The following is a 20,304-nucleotide window of genomic DNA, read 5'->3' as shown; positions in this document are numbered from 1 at the left end:
TTTTGAGCCCCCCAGTTTGTCTATGAGCAGGAGGGGCTGTATCAGTATCTGAGTGAGGTGCTAATTGGGACAAACGGTCAATTGTCACGGACTTGGGTGATCAGACTTTTCTAAAGACTCAGGTCGGCTCCTGCCCCCAGGTGGTAGGAGGACTCCTTGGAACTCTTTGAGGAGGACAATTTGCTACCAGGACTTCTTTATGGTTTTCATTGAGATGCTTTCATTGGGACAGTTGTAGAGATGATTACTTTCATCAACTGAATTTTGGGTCTGTGACTGGTTACCAGCTGGCCTCTGAGACCCATGTGCCAGGCTCCACCACCATCCACCCTCCCTGGCTGGTACGAGGCATGCCACTGCCACGTTCCTTTGCTGTTGGTGGCCTGGAGGAGTCTTTGATCTTGGCCTCCTGGTGGTACTCAAAATCATTTAGAAGCCATCACAACAAAAAAGACACAGGGCCCGGCGTGGTGGCTCCTGCCTGTAATCCCGGCACTTTGGGAGGCCGGGGTTGGTGGATTATGAGGTAAGGAGTTCAAGACCAGCCTGGCTAAGATGGTGAAAACTTGTCTACTAAAAACACAAAAATTAGCCGGGCGTGGTGGCAGGTGCCTGTAATCCCAGCTACTCGGGAGGCTAAGGCAGAGAATTGCTTGAACCCAGGAGGTGGAGGTTGCAGTGAGCTGAGATCACGCTACTGCACTCCAGCCTGGATGACAGAGGACTGTGTCTCCAAAAAAAAAAAGACGACACAGGTAGGAAAGGGGCCATTGCCATGAAGAGAATGCCTCCATGGGATTAACCAGCACAACCTCTTTGCTGCCTGGTTTACCTTCTCCTCAGCTGTCTAGAATTGAGTAGGTGAATGGCTGTTGCTGCTGACAGGAGACCCTCCCCCCAATCCACATGAGTAGGGGGCAGTGGTGTCCACGTTCCCTCACCTGGCAGTGAGGTAGGACCACCCTCTTAGGTCTCCTGAGGTTTTCTGCAGCCAACTTAAGTTATGGCAGATTTAAGGCGACCAGTGGTCCTGAGTGCCTGGGACTGAGGGGTTCTGAGATGCAGGACTTCTAGGTTTAAAACCAGGTCAAGTGGATCACCTAAGGTATATTTTAATAAGTCTATAAAATGATAGCCTGTTCTTTCATCAGGAAATTAGAAACTATAGATTCTAACATATAAGAATACATATACATATATATATATTACCTTATGTTTATAACTTACATCCGTAACCATGTTGTCCATCAGGAAATTCAGAGATTTGCGAATGAACTGGTCAAATTCGTCTAAGACCATGTCGTCAATGTAGATGACATAATCCTTCCAGGGCAGACTCAGTGTATCTGCCCTGAACAGTTCTGCGTTTTCCTGCAAACAGAAGCACACAGTTGGGCCTCGCTTCACTGGGTGTGTTTGCTCTTCGATCACACTGTTTAGTGACTCTCTGGACCACTGGTTCATGTTCACACGCCGGACACATGGGGCTGCTTTGAGCATCTTGCAGGTGCTGGCCTCCTTCCTACACAAGGCTTTGCACGGCTGCTCCCTCACTTTCTTGCTGGATCTGGCTTCCAATCTTTTTGATTTCAGCTCAAATGTCCCTTCCTCCCAAAGGAATACCTCCACCTCTAGTTGGATTTCCTCTAGCAACCTGTTATTTATGCTCACCATGGCTCAGAGGGCCACTCAGAATTATTTTATTTACCCGTCTTTGTCTTTGGTCTGTAGGCCCTTTTGATACCCAAATTCATGAGGCCAAAGGTTGACCATCCCCTCAACACTGCACCTCCAGCACTCAGCAGTATGCCTGGCACAGAGCAGGGGCTGGTGGGTGGCTGGGTGGGTGAGTGGTTGTTGTATGGGTGGATTAGTGGGTGGGGTGGGTTGATGAGTCAGGTGGGTGGACGGACAGATGGATGGATGGGGTTGGTAGATTGGTGAGTCGGTGGATGGATGGGTGGGTACGTGAGTGGGTGGGTGAGTGGGTGGGTGACTGGGTGGGTGGGTGAGTGGGTGGGTGGGTGACTGGGTGGGTGAGTGAGTGGATGGGTGGGTGACTGAGTGGGTGAGTGGATGGGTGGGTGAGTGGATGGGTGGGTGAGTGGGTGAGTGGGTGAGTGGATGAGTGGGTGGGTGAGTGGGTGAGTGGATGAGTGGATGAGTGGGTGGGTGAGTGGGTGGGTGGGTGAGTGGATGAGTGGATGAGTGGGTGGGTGGGTGAATGAGTGGGGTAGGTGAACGGACAGATGAATGGGGTGCATAGATACGTGAGTAGATGGACAGATGGATGGGTGGATGGATAAATGGACAGATGAATGCTGTGGGTAGATGTGTGAGTAGACGGATGAGTGGATGAGTGGATGGGTGGGTGGATAAGTGGGGTGGGGTGGGTTGGTGGGTGAGTGGCTGGCTGGGTGGGTGGGGTGGGTGGATGAGTGGACAGATTAATGGGGTGGATAGATGTGTGAGTGGATGGATGTGTGAGTGGATGGATGGATCTCTAGGATACTAAATGCTATAGGGAAACTCAAAGATCAGTTCCACTCAGTCTATGCCCTCAGGCAGGTCTATTCTAATAAGGGAGAGAAGACTTGGGCTCAAATAACTTCAGCATAGGATAAAAAGAAATGGCTCTAATGACTGTCATGAGAGTAAACATATGTGGTGACAGAGCCGTGCACAAGAGGCAATGCCATCTCATCCCAGTTGGGGAACAGGAGAGGCTGGTTCGCTGGCTTCTGCCCCTCTTAGGCTCCTGTCCCTGGTGCTTGGCCTCAGCCTCAGCCCAGTCCTGCCTCCTCGCCTGCCCTCTGAACCTTTCCTAACCCTAAGTCAAATTTCTCTCCTATGCTCTGTTTCCAACCCTTCTGAGAGTGTTAAGAAGCTAATCAGTTGGCCGGGCGCGGTGGCTCAAGCCTGTAATCCCAGCACTTTGGGAGGCCGAGACGGGCGGATCACGAGGTCAGAAGATCGAGACCATCCTGGCTAACACGGTGAAACCCCGTCTCTACTAAAATACAAAAAACTAGCCGGGCGAGGTGGCGAGCGCCTGTAGTCCCAGCTACTCCGGAGGCTGAGGCAGGAGAATGGTGTAAACCCGGGAGGCGGAGCTTGCAGTGAGCTGAGATCCGGCCACTGCGCTCCAGCCTGGGAGACAGAGCGAGACTCCGTCAAAAAAAAAAAAAAAAAAAAGAAGCTAATCAGTTAACTCTTCCAAGTAACATTTTTGCAGTTTAGCATTTTAATTTACAGGGAGCTTCTGGCACCATGGCAGGGAGGGGAGGGATGGGAAATGGGAATGAGGGAAAACCGATTCTGGTTGTCAAGTCACTTCCTGGGGTAACGATCTTTAGAGCAATGACGGGACAACAGGAACAGCCAATAATGGCCCATCCCCCAGGCGGGGCCTGGTGGTCTGTCTGGATGGGATGACTCATCATTAAAGTGCACACCACTGATTTGCACCATCCACTGGAAACCCCCCAAAAAACCGCCCTAAAATACTTTTTTTCTGAGATGGAGTCTCACTCTTTTCACCCAGGCTGGAGTGCAGTGGTGCAATCTTGGTTCACTGCCACCTCTGCCTCCCAGGTTCAAGCAATTATCCTGCCTCAACCTCCCAAGCAGCTTGGATTACAGGTGCCTGCCACTACACGTGGCTAATTTTTTTAATTTTTAGTAGAGATGTGGTTTCTCCATGTTGGCCAGGCTGGTCTCAAACTCCTGACCTCAAGGGATTCACCCACCTCGGCCTCCCAAAGTGTTGGGATTACTGACTTCAGCCACTATGCCCAGCCATATTTTGAGCTCAAGGCAGAATATTCTCTTTTACAGGCCAATGCAAAGATCCACCTTTCGCATTCTCCTCAGAGACAAAAAAAAAAATGCAAGCTGGATGAAATAACTGCCAAGTGAGGAGAGTCCCTACAATGTCAGGACTCCAGACGGAGCACCCAGGAATGCCGGTCTACTGTTTTGCATTCCCCCACTGAGTGTGCCAACCACGAGGGCTCCCAAGAGGCTGGCAGGGACACAGAGTCATGCACTGTTGGGACTACTGGCAAGAAGGAACAGCCGGCAACCTAGGTAGCAAAACAGACATGCATTATCACATTCTATCCACTCATATGTGCGGGTAGTGGTACACCCTGTGCACACTGGAATGGTGCTCACTCTTCCCAGGTTACTGTTCCCTGCCCACACCCATGGATGGGAAATCCCTGGGAGATACCGATAAACACACGGTGCCCGCCCTCAGCAGCTCATCCCGGGAAGACAAGATTTGTTGACCTAGTATGAAGATGTCACTTGGCCATACCCACATTGTGCAGGGTGAGGGCTCTGGTGCCCTTAGCGGAGGGCAGGCCCATCACAAGAGGAACCAGGCTTGGAAGTATACAGTGAGGGTGGTCTGCTACTTAAAGATAAGGCTCGCTTGGATTAAAGATCATAGATTTTTCTTTTTTTGAGATGGAGTCTCACTCTTTCACGCAGGCTGGGGTGCAGAGGTGCGATCTTGGTTCACTGCCACCTCTGCCTCCCAGGGTCAAGCGATCCTCCTGCCTCAGCCTCCCGGGTAGCTGAGATGACAGGCATGTGCCACTATGCCTGGCTTATTTTTGTATTTGTCGTAGAGGCGGGGTTTTGCCATGTTACCCAGCCTGGTCTCAAACTGACATCAGGTGATCTGCCCGATTCGGCCTCCCGAAGGGCTGGGATTACAGGCGAGAGCCACTGCATCCAGCCAGATCACGGACTTGAGCGACCACTAAAAATGTGTCACTAATCATTTTTATGAAATTTCCAGCTCTGCCTTTACTCTCTCCTCCCTGCTAAAAGCAAGTGGGTTCACAAAAATCCTCCTGGGTGTTTCCTTACTGCAACCATGGCTTGGATCTTCACGCCCGCACCCCTGGCTGCTGTGTAGCGCCTGCCGAGGTTGGCGATTCTTCCATCCAAGTCTAACAAGGCCTCTTTCTTATTATCCTTTCTCTCAAACAGCAGGTTGGCCGACCAGTCCTGGAAGGAAAGCACAGGAGAAAAGCTGTTCTGGAGAAAGCGCTTTCCACTGCGCTCTTTTGCTGCGTTGCTTTTGGTGCGCTTCCTCACTGCTACCTAATCTTGGATTGCAGTCGATTTCTCCATGACCCATGCCCATTAGGGGCCACTAAGGACCTGTGCCTAATTGACTGCTGACCAGAGAGCCTTAAATAATTTAGCTCAACACCAAAACCAGGGCCTAGGGGAACCAGAGGGAGACCATTGAGATGTTTCACTCAACTGGGCCAGAATGGGGTCTCTCTCAGGAAAGGAGCATCTAATTCTCTTTTTTGGGGGACGGAAGGACCTGAGGGTCAAGGGAAGTGTGGTCAATGCTGGGTGGATCATCCATAGCTGCGAATGGAGGGCCAGGTGGGAGTAAGTCCCTTTTGTGGGGGCCACTGACCTGCCGACAGGGGTGGGAAAGGGTAGAGAGTAGGGTCAGGACCCTGGCTCCCCTGCAAGTAGGAGTTCTACTACAAGCAAGGGTGGTGGCCACTTGGCCGGGCGCAGTGGCTCACACCTGTAATCCCAGCACTTTGGGAGGCCGAGGCAGGAGGATCACGAGGTCAGGAGATCGAGACTATCCCGGCTAACACGGTGAAACCCCGTCTCTACTAAAAATACAAAAAATGAGCTGGGCGTGGTGGCGGGCGCCTGTAGTCCCAGCTACTTGGGAGGCTGAGGCAGGAGAATGGCGTGAACCTGGGAGGCAGAGCTTGCAGTGAGCCAAGATCACACCACTGCACTCCAGCCTGGGTGACAGAGTGAGACTCCGCCTCAAAAAAAAAAAAAAAAAAAAAAAAAATGGTGGTGGCCACCTGTAATTATGATTTGGACTTTACTGTTATCTGTCATTAGATTGTGTTTTCCCCATACATCTCCATTAAAGTGATACATATATGGTAACAAAACACCTAATAAGAAAAGTTTTTGACCAAAAGAAAAAAAAAAAAAAAAGTCTTTGACCCATGTCTCCCTATCCTCCATCCCATCTCCCAGCTGGAAACATGAAGGAACCTCAGCTTTCCTTCTCACGGCTGCCTCTGTCACTCTGATCATTTACAGACTCTACATCGATTCAGCCATTTCTCAACTGTTTCTGTGACTCCAGTGTGAACAATGAAGACTAGATGACCCACCTCCCTCCTCTGTCCAGTATTTGCTATTTATGTGACTACTTGTAAGTTTTTCTACTGATGCTTTTGTGTGAACATAAATGATATGATTAAGCCTGTGTTTACCTTGTTAGAAGGATTTCCTTTTTTCATTAGCAGTTTCATTGCTTCATGGTCAGAAAAAACATGTTTTGTGTATGTTTTAGTCGGCTTGGATTACTATAACCAGAATACTATATCCTAGGGCGCTTGTGTATGTTTTAGTCGGCTTGGATTACTATAACCAAAATACTATATCCTAGGGGGCTTAAGCAACAGACATTTCTCTCAGGTTTGGAGGTTAGAAGTCTGAGATCAAGGTGCTGGCATGTTTGGTTCCAGCTGAGGGCTCTCTTCATGGTGTGCAGACGGCGACGGCTGCCTTCTTGCTGTGTCCTCACATGGCGGAGGGGCAGAGTGAGTTCTCTCGTGCCTGTTGCTATAAGGGCACAATCGCCTTCATGATGTCTCTATTCTCATGTTCTAACTGCCTTCCCAGGGCCGTGTCTCCAAGACCCACCACAGTGGGGATTAGGGCTTCCACAAAGGAATGTTTGGGAGTCACAAACGTGCAGTCCATGGCAGTATAATAACGCTGTTAGGCTTCCCATTACATTTGCATTCTGCCCATTTTTCAGTTCTTCTAATAGATTTTGCTTTTATTTATATAGATATATTAACCATATGCTCATTGGGAACACAATATTTTAGGACAACTATAACTTTTATATAGATTTTACTTGATCATATATGTTTAGCTAACTATGTATTTTTGCCCCGAGTTGCTCTTTGCTGATTAATACTTTGTTGTATATGTGTATGTATGTATGCAAGGATCTATATATGTCTGTGAATAAGACTGCCATTTGAAATTGCTTTTTTCTTTCTTAGAAACAAGGTCTTGCTCTGTCACTCAGGCTGGAGTGCAGTGGCACAGTCTCGGCTCATACAGCCTCATCCTCCCAGGCTCAAGTGATCCGCCTATCTCAGCCTCCAGAATAGCTGGGACCACAGGTGTTGCCCAGCCTGAGCAACATAGGAAGGCCCTGGGTTCAAGCAATCCTCCTGCTTCGGCTTCCCAAAGTGCTTGGACTACAGGCATGAGCCGTTGTGCTCAGCTGTGAGAACTGCCATCTTTTAAAGGTCAAAAATGGTCAATTATTGGAAGTTTCATATGGTTTCACCTACTTGTCAATCATTTTGTCTTCAACCTTTCCATTTGCTTCAGGCATCTCTTGGAAGTAGCATGTAATTACATTTTTAAACAATCAAATCTAAATATTTTGCTTTTAAATAATTTATATATACTATAACTAATGTTTGCCCTTTGTTATCATGTCTTATCCTTTCTGCTTTCTGTTTCCCTTTGTTGTGGTATTTTGCTTTAGAAACTATAGCTTATTTGCTTTTATATTCTTTAGTGATTTGGATAGGAGAAATCCTATTTATAATTCCGCTAGTACTTGCCATTAAGCTTATTAAAGCTATCTTTTAAATATTTCTCTAATTCTGGAAATAAAAATTGCAGCTGGGAGTGGTGACTCACGCCTGGAATCTCAGCACTTTGGCAGACCAAGGCAGATGGATCATCGGAGGCCAGGAATTTGAGACCTGCCTCACCAACATGGTGAAACCCCATCTCTACTAAAAACACAAAAATTAGCCAGGCGTGGTGGCGCATGCCTATAATCCCAGCTACTCAGGAGGCTGAGGCAGGAGAATCGCTTGAACCCAGGAGGCAGAGGTTGCAGTGAGCCGAGATTGTGCCACTGCACTCCAGCCCACGTGACAGAGCGAGACTTCATCTCAAAAAAAAAAAAAAAAAAAAAGGAAAATTGCTTTTGATTCCCATTATCCATGTTTAGGAATTTAGGATATGGTTAACTTCCCTGCCCTACTTTTTTTCGTCCTCCTAACTTCCAATTATTGATCACATTTATCACTATGGATATGGTTTCTACTGTTTATATTTTTCTACAAGTATTACTTTTGACTTTGGAATGTAACCTTTCACAACCATATTTATCTCTTTATATACTTCTCTCTTTATATTTAATTGGTTCCAAGCTCATTGCTAGTCCTATTTAAATGTTAATTTCTCCTTGGTACTCTAGAATGTGGTTGATCTATTGGTGTCCTGGAATACATCCTGGAATAGGGTTCTCAGGAAGGGTACCTAAATGGTATTTTTCCAAGCCCCTACACGTGTGAGGATGACTTTACTATTGCATTCACAGATAATTGTCAGGAGCCTTTCTCAAGACTGGCTATTTTCGTCATGTTCTGGAAATCTACATAAAGTCAAAAGGCTACCTGCTTGGTAGAAACATGTAGAAGATTGTTCTGTATCCTTGAGATTTAAAATTTTGGTCAGAATATGTCTATACATGTAATCTGGCCTGGAAATCAGTTACCCACTTTGACCTCCACACTCAGGGCTTCAATTTTTTGTCTCCCCAGCTTGAGAAAATTTTCTTCTATTACATGTTGGTTCACTACTTTTTTTTTTTTTTTTTTTTGAGACAGTCTCGCTCTGTCACCCAGGCTGGAGTACAGTGGTATGACCTCAGCTCACCTCAACCTCCACCTCCCAGGTTCAAGCAATTCTCCTGCCTCAACCTCTCTAGTAGCTGGGATCATAGGTGCATACCACCACACCTGGCTCCTTTTTGTAGTTTTAGTAGAGACAGGGTTTCACCACGTTGGCCAGGGCTGGTCTAGAACTCCTGACCTCAAGTGATCCGCCCACCTCGGCCTCCCAAAGTGCTGGGATTACAGGTGTGAGCCACCATGCCCAGCCTATTATTTCTTTAGTCACAACTATGATTTTTATGTTATTCCTCTCCATCTTACACATTATCTATTGTTATTTCCCTTTGCATATTAGCAATTTCCTAAAATTGTCCTCTATTTAATATATCTACTGTCACACAGCACCGGTTCTAGTCTAACTGGTGCTTCAGTATATTTTAATTCTTCTTTTGCCGTTTTGATTTTTAGCCATGTCCTTCCACTTCTCTGCTTTCCTCTCATTCTGTTCTTAGTTCTCATTCTGTTATTATTTCATAGATGTCATGGCCTTTTTAATTTAAGAAAAAAAGTCTTAGGTTTACTAACTGAATAGCTTCCACAGGTCTGTGTTTTTCTGAGATACCAAATGACTTCCTCCTCTCAAATGCTGCATGATCTTTGAACAACCTCCTTTTGGTCCTCACCCCTTTGCCGTTCACCTGAGTGCTAAGGGCACAGCCTGACAATGCACAAACTCCAAGCAGGATTTTTTTTTTTTTTTTTGAGGCGGAGTCTCGCTCTGTCGCCCGGGCTGGAGTGCAGTGGCCGGATCTCAGCTCACTGCAAGCTCCGCCTCCCGGATTTACGCCATTCTCCTGCCTCAGCCTCCCGAGTAGCTGGGACTACAGGCGCCCGCCACCTCACCTGGCTAGTTTTGTATTTTTTAGTAGAGACGGGGTTTCACCGTGTTAGCCAGGATGGTCTCGATCTCCTGACCTCGTGATCCGCCCATCTCGGCCTCCCAAAGTGCTGGGATTACAGGCTTGAGCCACCGCGCCCAGCCAGGAATTATTTATTCCAGCTCTGATGGACTGAGTTTGAACCATTTTCTTTTCCAATTGCTTGCTTTTCTCAGAAATTCTAAATGATCTCTACTCAAGGGTTTGTGGGAAGGTTGGGGAGGGAAGTGGTGGAATGCTATGTAATCTGAAGTCCAATTGTAGCGGGTGGTTAAACGTAGCAGAGTGGGTGGGGCATCATGATGATGTCATTTTGATATGTTGATAGAGAAATATAGCTTAAACATGATCATTTAAAAATGAAATAGGGTTAACCAGGTGCAGAAGCTCACACCTGTAATCTTAGCACTTTGGGAGGCCAAGGCAGACAAATTGCCTGAGCTCAGGAGTTCAAGATCAGCCTGGGCTACATGGTGGAACCGCATCTCTACTAAAAATACAAAAAATTAGCTGAGCGTGGTGGCACACACTTGTAGTCCTAGCTACTGGGGAAGCTGAGATACTAAGAGTCACTAGAACCTGGAGGCGGAGTTGCAGTGAGCCAAGATCATGCCACTGCACTCCAGCTGCAACAGAGTGAAACTCTGTCTCAAAGAAAAAACAAAAAACAAAGAAAAGAAATAGAGTTGCAGAGTAGACACTACAAATTAACAAGAGGAGACATTTCTTAAAACTTCCTTTCGGATATATTGCTGTAAGAGTTTTTGTACATTAGAGCATCAGTGACAGACCAGACCACCCAGAAGACTAATGAAGGATTCCCCCAGTGCTCTAGAAGGAACTTGAGTTAGAACTGTACTGCTTCTGTACTGAGCAGTGGGCTTCTTCCCAGTGGGGGTGAGTCTTGGCAGCTCTTTCCACCCCTTGCTACTGGTGCTGGCCTGGCACAGAGGGGGCCTTGCAGAGCTCAGAGCAGAATGGAGAACTGAATTCCACAGAGCAACTGGGCTCTTTCTGCCCTGGGACCACTCTGATATCACCCTACTGGTGGAGAGCACTGCATGGCAGCTCCCACTGCCCCCCACACATCACAGCACTTTCCATGGGCCTCTATGCAGGCTGGTTTGCCCCAGGGCAGCCCCAGGCCCCCACAAAGCCCTGCTCTGTGCTCTGCCCCTTGCTTACCTTCATAGCCTGTGAAATTCCTTCTATATTTTGTTTTGCCTTTTGCATCCTGTTCCGCAAGTTGTGCAGAATTTCTCGCACCTCTTGAATGTACTGAAACACACCTAAATGGAAGTGTAAAGGAATCTTACGAAATGAACGATTCAGGCTGGGTGCAATGGCTCACGCCTGTAATCTCAGCACTTTGGGAGGCCAAGACGGGCAAATCACGAGGTCAGGAATTCGAGACCAGCCTGGCCAGCATGGTGAAATGCCGTCTTTACTAAAAATACAAAAAATTAGCCGGGCGTAGTGGCAGGGGTCTGTAATCTCAGCTACTCGGGAGACTGAGGCAGGAGAATCGCTTGAACCCGGCAGGCAGAGGTTGCAGTGAGCTGAGATTGTGTCACTGCACTCCAGCCTGGCAAAAGAGTGAGACTCTGTCTCAGAAAAAAAAAAAAAAAAAGAAAAAAAGAAAAGAACAATTCAGCAGGATGAAAACTTTTCTTGGGTGGGCTTAACACTCATCACTACGAGACAGCCCCGGGAAAACACTCCTCCTATTCTGGAACACGATTCCCAGAAGAAATCGTTGAGTGTTCTCTGAAATGCCAAAGAATCACAAATAGAGTATCGCTTTAGACATAGGGTTTGGAGAATATATGGACCCTTCACCGCACGTAGGAGCCCCAGACCCCTCATGTTAAAAGCTTCCACCTCTGGGAGCATCAGAGATGGGGCCAGGGGGTCAGGGGCCTTCTGCCTCGTCCAGGCGTAGAACGAAGGGAAGGAGGGGACTTGTGACTACACTTCTTTCTGCTTTCCTGATGTCTGCCCCGAGTCAGCCAAGATGTGCACTGGCTCTGCTCACCAGCTGTGCATGCGCTGTGCATGCTCTGTGCATGCTTGCTAAACCAACAGTAGAAACTGGGCCTCCAGCAAACCCAGTTTGGGAACCTTGGAACCCCTTGGCATTTGTAAGTGACACACATGGGCTTTTTCTTTTTTGGTTTGCTTGTTTTTTGTTATTTTTGGCCTGGGCAAGCAGGTGGAGGTAACTATCTTTTAGCCCCCTTGCAGTTAAAGCAGATCCATGCAGCCAGGAGGCAGAAGTGGCCACTCCAATGGTGTTTGAGGATAGATGCTGGGCAGGTTGGACCCCCAAGTTTAACCCAAGGTGGGAGGAATGTGGCCTCCATACCTTCGCCATTCCAGAACAATGTCGTCTCAGCGCTCAGTAATTTGACATCGATTGCTTCCAATTCTGACTTTATTAGTAGAAATTCTACTGCCTTCACTGTAGTCTTTATCTGCAAAACAGAGGTTACAGGTTTTGTTCCCAGTCCAACCAGATTTTAAATTGTTCTCTGGTAAGGACTTTTATTCCTCAACACCAGCTAATACGGTTTGGATCTGTGTTGCCACTCAGGTCTCATGTTGAATTATAATCCCTCAGTGTTGGAGGTGGGGCCTAGTGGGAGAAGACTGGATCATGGGGACGATGATCTCATGAATGGTTTAGCACCATCCCCTCGATGCCGTTCTTGGGACAGTGAATGAATTCTCGTGCAATCTGGTTTTTAAACAGGTACAGCACCTCCCCCACTTCTCTCTTTATCCCAGCTCCTGCCAAGTGGCGTGCCTGCTTCCCCTTTACCTTCCACCATGATTCCAAGTTTCCTGAGGTTCCCCCCGGAAGCAGAAGCCACTATGCTTCCTGTACAGCCTGCTGGAGCCATGAACCAATTCAACCTCTTTTCTTCATAAATTGCCCAGTCTCAGGCTTTGGTTTTTTTTTTTTTTTTTTTGAGATGGAGTCTTGCTCTGTTGCCCAGGCTGGAGTACAGTGGCGTGATCTTGGTTCACTGTAACCTTTACCTCCTGGGCTCAAGCGATTCTCCTGCCTCAACCTCCCCAGTAGCTGGGACTACAGGCACCCACCACCACACCCAGCTAATTTTTGTATTTTTAGTAGACACGAGGGTTTCACTATGTTGGCCAGGCTGGTCTTGAACTCCTGACCTCAGGTGATCCACCTGCCTCGGCCTCCCCAAGTGCTAGGATTACAGGTATCAAGTATTTCTTTATAGCAATATGATAACAGCCTACTACCCCAACCGAGCCAATGATGATTCACGTTTTTTTGTTTGTTTGTTTGGAAATCATATTTCAGGACACTCCAACTTTTCGAATGACTTTTATCACTGAGGATTTACGCCCACAGCTGCTGTTTTATGTCATAGTATCCCTCTTTCAAGCCCATACCACAGCTAGTTGAGAATCAACCATGTATACGTTGGTTCAAAAGTAACTGCCGTCTTTGCCATTATTTTTAATGCATAATCCTCAGTATATAACCCAAACTTTCTATGTTTGATATCTTTTTATGATTCTAAGCCAAAGAAATACACGTGGATCACTGAGCATTTCTCGGCTCAGACCTTTTCCCTTGGTCATAAATCTAAAGCTCAAAATCTTTTTTTCTGTTTAAATAGAAAAAAATAGCTGGGAGTGATGGTACATGCCTGTAGTCCCAGCTACTCAGGAGGCTGAGCTAGGAGAATCGCTTGAACTTGGGAGGCAGCGGTTGTAGTGAGCCGAGATTATGCCACTGCCCTCCAGCCTGGGTGACAGCATGAGACTGTCTCAAAATAAAAAATCATGTAACATAAACCAAAGCCCAGTGGGAATAAGATATCCATCACCAGCTGTTCTGAGTCACCACTATCTTTGCTGCTGCTATTTGCAGGAATAATGAAGACTGGCTTGAACCATGTTTGAATATTAAAACACTCATTTAATTCTGTTCCACTTGGAGATCTTACATCAGCAGTTGTTGGGTGACAACAAATGCTGGTGTAAGATCTCCAAGTGGAACAGAACAGGAGGCCAGGACAGAGATCTCTGACTCTCTGGCTCTCTCATTTATCCCAAGCACATACACATAGCAAGTTTTCAGTAAGTATGCAGTGAACGAAAGAATGAATTTGAGTGAATGGGAAGATTTCCCAGGAAGAGCCACATATCTAAAACACGAAAACTGAAACTTGACAAAAAAACAGAAGAAAACCAAGCTGCATGGGGAGCACCAGCTCACCTCATTATACCAGCCAACGATCAGCTCCAGGTTGCCCACAAACTTCCGGAAAGTTTCGTTCTCTGAGAACAGACTCTCTGCACTGTCTGGAATCTCTTTCTGTTGCTGGAAATTCAAATACTTGACTTCTCTCAGAACTGCCACCAACTAAATGATAAATGAAGATCAAAGAACATGTCAGCAGATCATGTCAACAGTGCCGTGTTCAAGCAACAGAAACGAGCATCTGCCCTGGGATGTTTTGACAGCCCGGGGGATCTCAAAGTTGGTGAGAGGCACTGGTTGCTGGCAGGACCAGGACGTTTTCACCCTGTTGGCTGATCCTGAGACAGAAAGCACTGACATCATCCTCATGGGTGGATGAGGTCACCCTCATGGGTGGATGATATCATCATTGTAGGTAGATGACCTCATCACCATGGGAGGCCGACATCATCCTAATTTTCTTATCTCTGACCTCGCCTACCTACTACCCCCAGGAGCTTTAGAGTAACTTCGGGTCTTCACTTGTGTCCTCCTTAGGATCTAACCTGCCCTTTTCTCTCTCCTTTCACCTGGTTATGACCCAAGAGATCAACAACAGGAACATCCCTTCCAACAGTGCTTCTGGCCACAAAGCTATTCTCAAAGTTGAGATAAGCTCCACGTTGCTGAATCCCCTGGTCACATCATGGGCCTCATCTCATGGGATCCCCAGCAGCTGGCACTCTTTCCTCCTGGGCACACAGTGTCCTCCTGGCTTCTAGGACACCACACATTCCTGGTCACCATTATTAGTCTTTTTTGATAATCTCAAGATGTCCATGATGGGGAGCCATAGAGCTTGGTCCTTCTCAATTTACTCAGTTGAGTGAGGTGTGATGTCATCCAACATCATAGCTGCCTTGACCAGCCAGCCCATTTGTCATCTCCACTGAATGAGGTGTGATGCCATCCAGTGTCATGGCTATAAGTACCATCTCTGTGTGGGTGGCTCCCACATTTATGTCTCCAACCCCAGTCTCTCTCGTGACTTCTAGACTTCTGTATCCACCCGCCTACTCAGCTCCTCTGTTTGGATGTCCAGGTGACATATCACACCCAACAAGACCAAAGCAGAGCAGCCCATCGTCCCCTGTGGCCTGCCCCACCTGCCCTCTTGGCTGATGGCAATTTTACCTGTCTACTCACCTGACCCCAAAACACTGGGACTGACTCCCCTCTTCCAATTGTGCTCCATTTCCAACCCACTAGGAGTCTCCATGGCACTATGATCAAGTCCAGAAGCTCACCAGCACCTTCACTGCTGCCACTCTGGTTCCAGCCACCACCTCCCAGCTGTTATCTCTTGCCTGGATTGTGGCAAGAGGCTCCTGATTTTCCTACAATTTCCCCCAGCCCCAGCTCCCTTCAATCTACACACCTCACAGCGTGGAGAAGGATCCTTTACAAGTAGAAATCTAATCGCAGCACTCCTCTGCCTGGAACCCTGCAGGGGCTGCCATCTTGCTCAAACTAAGCCCCAAGTCCCTCTGTGGCCCATGGGGCCCTTCCTCATTCACCTCTCACCTCTTCTCCTACGACCTCCCCTTTGCCCACTCCCCCGCCCCACTGGCCTACTTACTGCTCCTGGACCTCACCAGGCTCTCGTGTGCCTCCTGGCGTTTAGCTGTGTGCTCTGCTGCAAGGCTGTCCCTTCCATCTCTGCTCAGTGGCACTCTGACCTCCCACAAGTCTCTGCTCACATCTAAACTTGCACCTGCTCCTTCCACCAGCTCTATTGATCTTCTTAACCTGCCCTTCCTGCTTTTCCTTCTGTGGAACCTACTGCACCTTCTACAGTATCACATGCTTGACTCCCTCGTGAATGCTAACTGATCATCCTCCCCGCCCTCCTGCCGGGAGGTCGGCTCCAGGAGGGCAGGACAGACAGATCTCTGAATCTCTGGCTCACTCATTTATCCCAAGCACATACACATAGTAGGTACTCAGTATTCAGTGAATGAAAGAACCAATGTTAGTGAATGGGAAGATTTCCAAAGAAGAGCCGCATCTCTGGTTTCCCTGCCTTGCCGCGTGTAGGTTGGGCAGCTCTGGGGCTGTGATTGTAGGAATAGGGTTCCGTCCTCTGTTCTGAACTTCCTGGGTTTTAGCCACAGAACCCACATCCCAAAGCCCACGAGTGTGAATTCTCCCCAGCGTGCCTGGCTTGACCAGCCAGCGCATTTGTATAGATTGGGCAAATACTTTTCTTCCTCCCAGTTTCAAATTGATGTTTCTTCTTGGGATCACATGAACGCTTTCAAGAAGATACTCATTGAAGCTACTGTCAAAATTGCTTCTGCTTTGCCTCATGTCTTCAATATACCCTGGACATACTTAAAAAGTGAAGCTTTAGGCTAACTGTGATATAAACATTGACCTCCATAAATCTGCACTGAGAGAACCTTGGCAGGCCCTGCCCCCGGCTCCCAAGGAGCCTTTGACGGGTGCCCACTCCTGGCACACACCGCTTTGCTGAAGTTGACGTGGATGAGGTTGCTGGAGGCGTCCCGCAGAATTAGTGGCTGCCCCAGGTTGAAGTGGCAGTCCTGGTCCACGCCCGCCACCCACTGCTGGTAGATCTTCTCGCGGTGGGACCTCAGCAGCTCCATCATCTCATCATACTTCTGATAAATCAACTTGGCCTCCGCTCCAGACATGACCCTGGAATCAGAGTGGGAAGGTGAGGCCCCACTGGACATCTCCTGTGGGGTGTCTTCGGTGTGTCCCATTGCTGCTGCCTGATCTGGGGTGCCGAAATGGCCAGCCACCCATTTACTCAAGGCTCACAGAATGAATATGCAAACAAGCAGTGGCCAGACCAAATGTTCAAACAGAACTCGGACCTGCAGTCTGCAGCCACTGGCCCAGGAGGCCAAAATAGAACCCACGCAGCAACCAGCTCCCGACCACCAGGCCTGGATGAATGACTGCCAGCCCCTCTCCAACTTTCATTCTCCCTTCCAACCTGGGGTCAAACAGATGAAAGCAGATATGCCCCCCAAACGACTGCATAAAAGCCTCCCCACTGCCCGGTCAGCTGCACCGGCCTCCCCAGGCCAAGACCTCCAGCCGGGCCTCCCCTGCAGCAGTCCCTGTGTCCACCATGAAGCCTCTCCGGCCCCTGGCTATCTGGGAACCTCAGCCAAGTGCACGCAACAGTGGCTCAGCCGACTGCATACACAGCCTCTGCCTGTTCCTGCTGGGTGGCCTTCATGTCTACCAGGCTGGTGGGCAAGGGTGGGGACCAGCCAGATTCCCCTTGAGCACTCCCACCAAGAAGGCGTTCAGGGGAGGAGGGAGGACCAGACAGGGTTTCCTCTGGGCTTTTGCTCTGGGAGGTAATGGTCTGGTCGACAGGAGGGGTGGTCTGGCTCAGGGATGGGAAAGTCCCTCTCGCTCTCCCGCACCATGGAGGTGGGGTACCCGCCCCTGCCTGCCCCTGGCCAGGGCTGTGACTCACGGGTGTTCGATGTGCTTCAGGTGTTTCATGGACACCTCCAGCCTCTCCTGCAGCTCCAGGCTCCACTTGAGCTGCCCGGCCACGGGAGGCATGTTTTTGTGGATCAGGGGAATGTTGCCCTCCTCGGAGGCTGCGATCTGGGCATCATACAAGATCTTGGCATTGTCCAGCTCAGTGTCAAACAGCTCCAGCATGACTGAATACCTGGGCACCACCTCGGCAAGAATCAGGGGCCGCTCCAGGAGGCCCCCACACATGTACAGGAGCTGGGGAGAAAGGAGAAGGGGGCCTCTTTGGCTGAGTCTGCTCCCCTTCCCCAGCCTGTGGCTGTGGACAGAACGAGCAGGGCCAACCTTCAGAAGTGAGAGAATGTGCACCTTGCCAAAACAAAATAATCCATTGGAACCTTTCTGTGTGTGTCAGCTGACTCAGTGGGTGCTTTTATGCTTCTCCCATTGACTTAGGCCGAGTCTGCAAATACTCGACTTGTGATCCCACAGGACAAGTAAGTCCAAGACCTATGAGAGTTTTTTCTAAGCCCAGGAAAAATCAGAATTCTGGTAAGGAAGATTCAAGCAATTAAAGAATAGGCTGAGTACCATGGCTCACGCCTGTAATCCCAACACTTTGGGGGGACGAGGCAGCAGGATCACTTGAGCCCAAGAGTTCGAGACCAGCCTGGGTGACATAGCAAAATCCTGTTTCTACAAAAACAAAAACAAACAAACAAACAAAAAAATACATGAAACTAGCTGGGTCCAGTTTTTGTGTTCTCTTGGGTGTACCCTTAGAGTTCCAGCTACTCAGGAGGCTGAGATGGGAGGATCACTTGAGCCCCAGGGGTCAAGGCTGCAGTGAGCCAAGATTGCACCACTGCACTCCAGCTTGGACAACAGAGTGAGACCCTGTCTCCAGAAACAACAAACCCAAAACAACTCCAAGTCAACAATTTAAAAATAGCCATAATGTTGCATTTATATACCCGGGCTTCTACTCTGATAAAGATAAATGGGGAAATGTTTTAGTCACAAGAATTCTTCCTCTTAGGATAGAGCACTGCCGCTCTCAGGGGCAGCTCAGGCAGAAAACCACCATCAGGAAATGTGTTTTGCTCTGAAAAAGCTCTGGGGGTCAGACCAAGTGGGTAGGGGACGAGAGACAGGGAAGACAATCTCATATGAAACAGGGTCCCCAAGCGCTGGGTGTGAGTGGGAAATCCGTGAGAGTTTCCCGGGGCTACCATCATTTGCGCCCAGTGGGGCCAGACCTGCTGTGGTGAGCCTGAGTCTCAGACTTGCCCCAGACTTGGGTCTGAGAAATGTGACCACTGTCCCTAGAAATGGCCGCTGGAGGAAAGACGAAAACATGACCACAAAGAAAGGGAGACTTTTCAGGCCCCAAAAAGTACAGATTTCCCAAATGCAAGACTGCAGCTGTTTTTAAAATAATTGTATTTTTCAAAATTGTTCAAACCTTCCTGACCCAAATTCTGATTTCTCCTGGACTTAGAAAAAAAATTGTCACCCTTGGACCTATTTGTACTGTGGGTTGTACAAATGGAGCAGCTGTGGACTCTCAGGCAGACACGGAAACGCTGGTGTCCTGCCAGCTACCCGCTTCCTCCACAGTTGCCTGCTGACGTATGAGGTCACCAGTTTCACTTGTTCAAAGCATTGACATGGGGCAGTTGGAAAAAAAAAATGTTCCTCTTAATGGTTTATGATCATCCTGTCCCAGCGTTTTTTTTTCTCTCTCTTCCCATTTCTCTCTCCTCCTTTTCATGTTTATCTAGTTTTTGGCTTAATGACTTTTGGAAAGGAAGCGAATTCTGTTTTCTGCCAAGAGGCGATCATGTGGAAAATTGCTCTAGAACGTTCCTGGCTGTGTGTGAGTTGCTGATAATGAGAACTAAGTCCGGAAGAGGCAGGGGATGGAAGGGACAGGAGGGAGAGAAACCCCAGGGGCCTACAGTCATTAGAGCACAGGGCGGTAAAACCAGGGGGGAATGTTCTCAGGTCAAAGAGAAAGGCGAACAGATGGCGATGGAAATGGGTTACAAGAGTTATTTCTCCCCACCCTCCCCTTTGTTTTAAATCGAGCATAAACATACCGTGAAAACGTTTTTTAAAAGAGACTCTTTCTTTTAAAGCACAAAAGCCCGTCTTGACCCTAACAGTGGCCAGGGATGCGGAGGGGAAAGCCTGGGGCGGGGTGACTGCGTTTGTCCCTCGCTGGCTCTGTTCTGCAGAGGTGGGGTTGAGTTTCTTCCAGGACCTCCTGCTCCTCACAGGGTAGGGGCCTAGGTAGGGCTCCCGAGGGCTCACAAAGCAGAACTCACCAGCCCAGCTCCCTCCCCACTGCTGGATCCCCCAGTGAACTCTGGTGGAGGTTCAGCCCAGACCCATACGCTGGTCCTTATCTGCTCTTTCCCTTGTTCCAAACTAGATGTAGGGGGCGAAATCTCCATGTTGGGGCCAGTGAGACTCTGGGGACTCGTCTGGCCCTGGCCAGGTGACCAGTTACTTAATTTTTCTGATTTTCCTCATTGGCACAGAAGCGGGGAGTCACAGCCCTCCCCTGTGGAGCTGGCATTGGGGTGCAGGATCTGCGGAAGTCAGCTGCCTGCCCGCCCACCCAGCCCATGCGCCTGTGCCCCATCTTTAATTTTAAAGACCCAAAAGTGAGGTTTCCAAATAAAAGAATTGGCTCCATTGGGACCCTTCTGCGCTGGGGCAGCCCTAACAGTTTTGTGCTACCCTTCAGGGGCTCCACGTGGAAGGCTTACGCTAGAGTGAAACTACCTTGCAGCAACAGCCAGAACAACCAGCCTCCCTCGGCAAGAGCCAGTTCTGCACTGCAGGAAATATTCAAAAGTGCCTGCCCTGGGCT

General features: G+C 48.7%; 1 protein-coding gene across 5 annotated transcripts in view; it reads right to left on the bottom strand.

Annotated features, from left to right (window-relative positions):
- The window catches only part of DNAH17 (dynein axonemal heavy chain 17), a 155,876-nt gene that overhangs the window by 123,197 nt on the left and 12,375 nt on the right, over positions 1–20,304 (bottom strand). For all 5 annotated transcript variants that reach the window (XM_017879371.1, XM_017879372.1, XM_017879374.1 and 2 more), the window contains 7 exons: positions 17,416–17,681; positions 16,421–16,616; positions 13,932–14,078; positions 12,036–12,144; positions 10,856–10,959; positions 4,882–5,022; positions 1,228–1,371 (listed from right to left, as the gene is read on the bottom strand). In XM_017879371.1, the coding sequence (XP_017734860.1) occupies positions 1,228–1,371; positions 4,882–5,022; positions 10,856–10,959; positions 12,036–12,144; positions 13,932–14,078; positions 16,421–16,616; positions 17,416–17,681 (1,107 nt within the window). The remainder of the gene's footprint in view (positions 1–1,227; positions 1,372–4,881; positions 5,023–10,855; positions 10,960–12,035; positions 12,145–13,931; positions 14,079–16,420; positions 16,617–17,415; positions 17,682–20,304) is intronic.

This window comes from Rhinopithecus bieti, unplaced genomic scaffold (assembly GCF_001698545.2).
Source record: "Rhinopithecus bieti isolate Rb0 unplaced genomic scaffold, ASM169854v2 scaffold_9899, whole genome shotgun sequence".
Taxonomy (NCBI): Eukaryota; Metazoa; Chordata; class Mammalia; order Primates; family Cercopithecidae; genus Rhinopithecus; species Rhinopithecus bieti.
The sequence above is the reverse complement of the archived record's forward strand: the minus strand, read 5'-3'. Positions and strand labels throughout refer to the sequence as shown.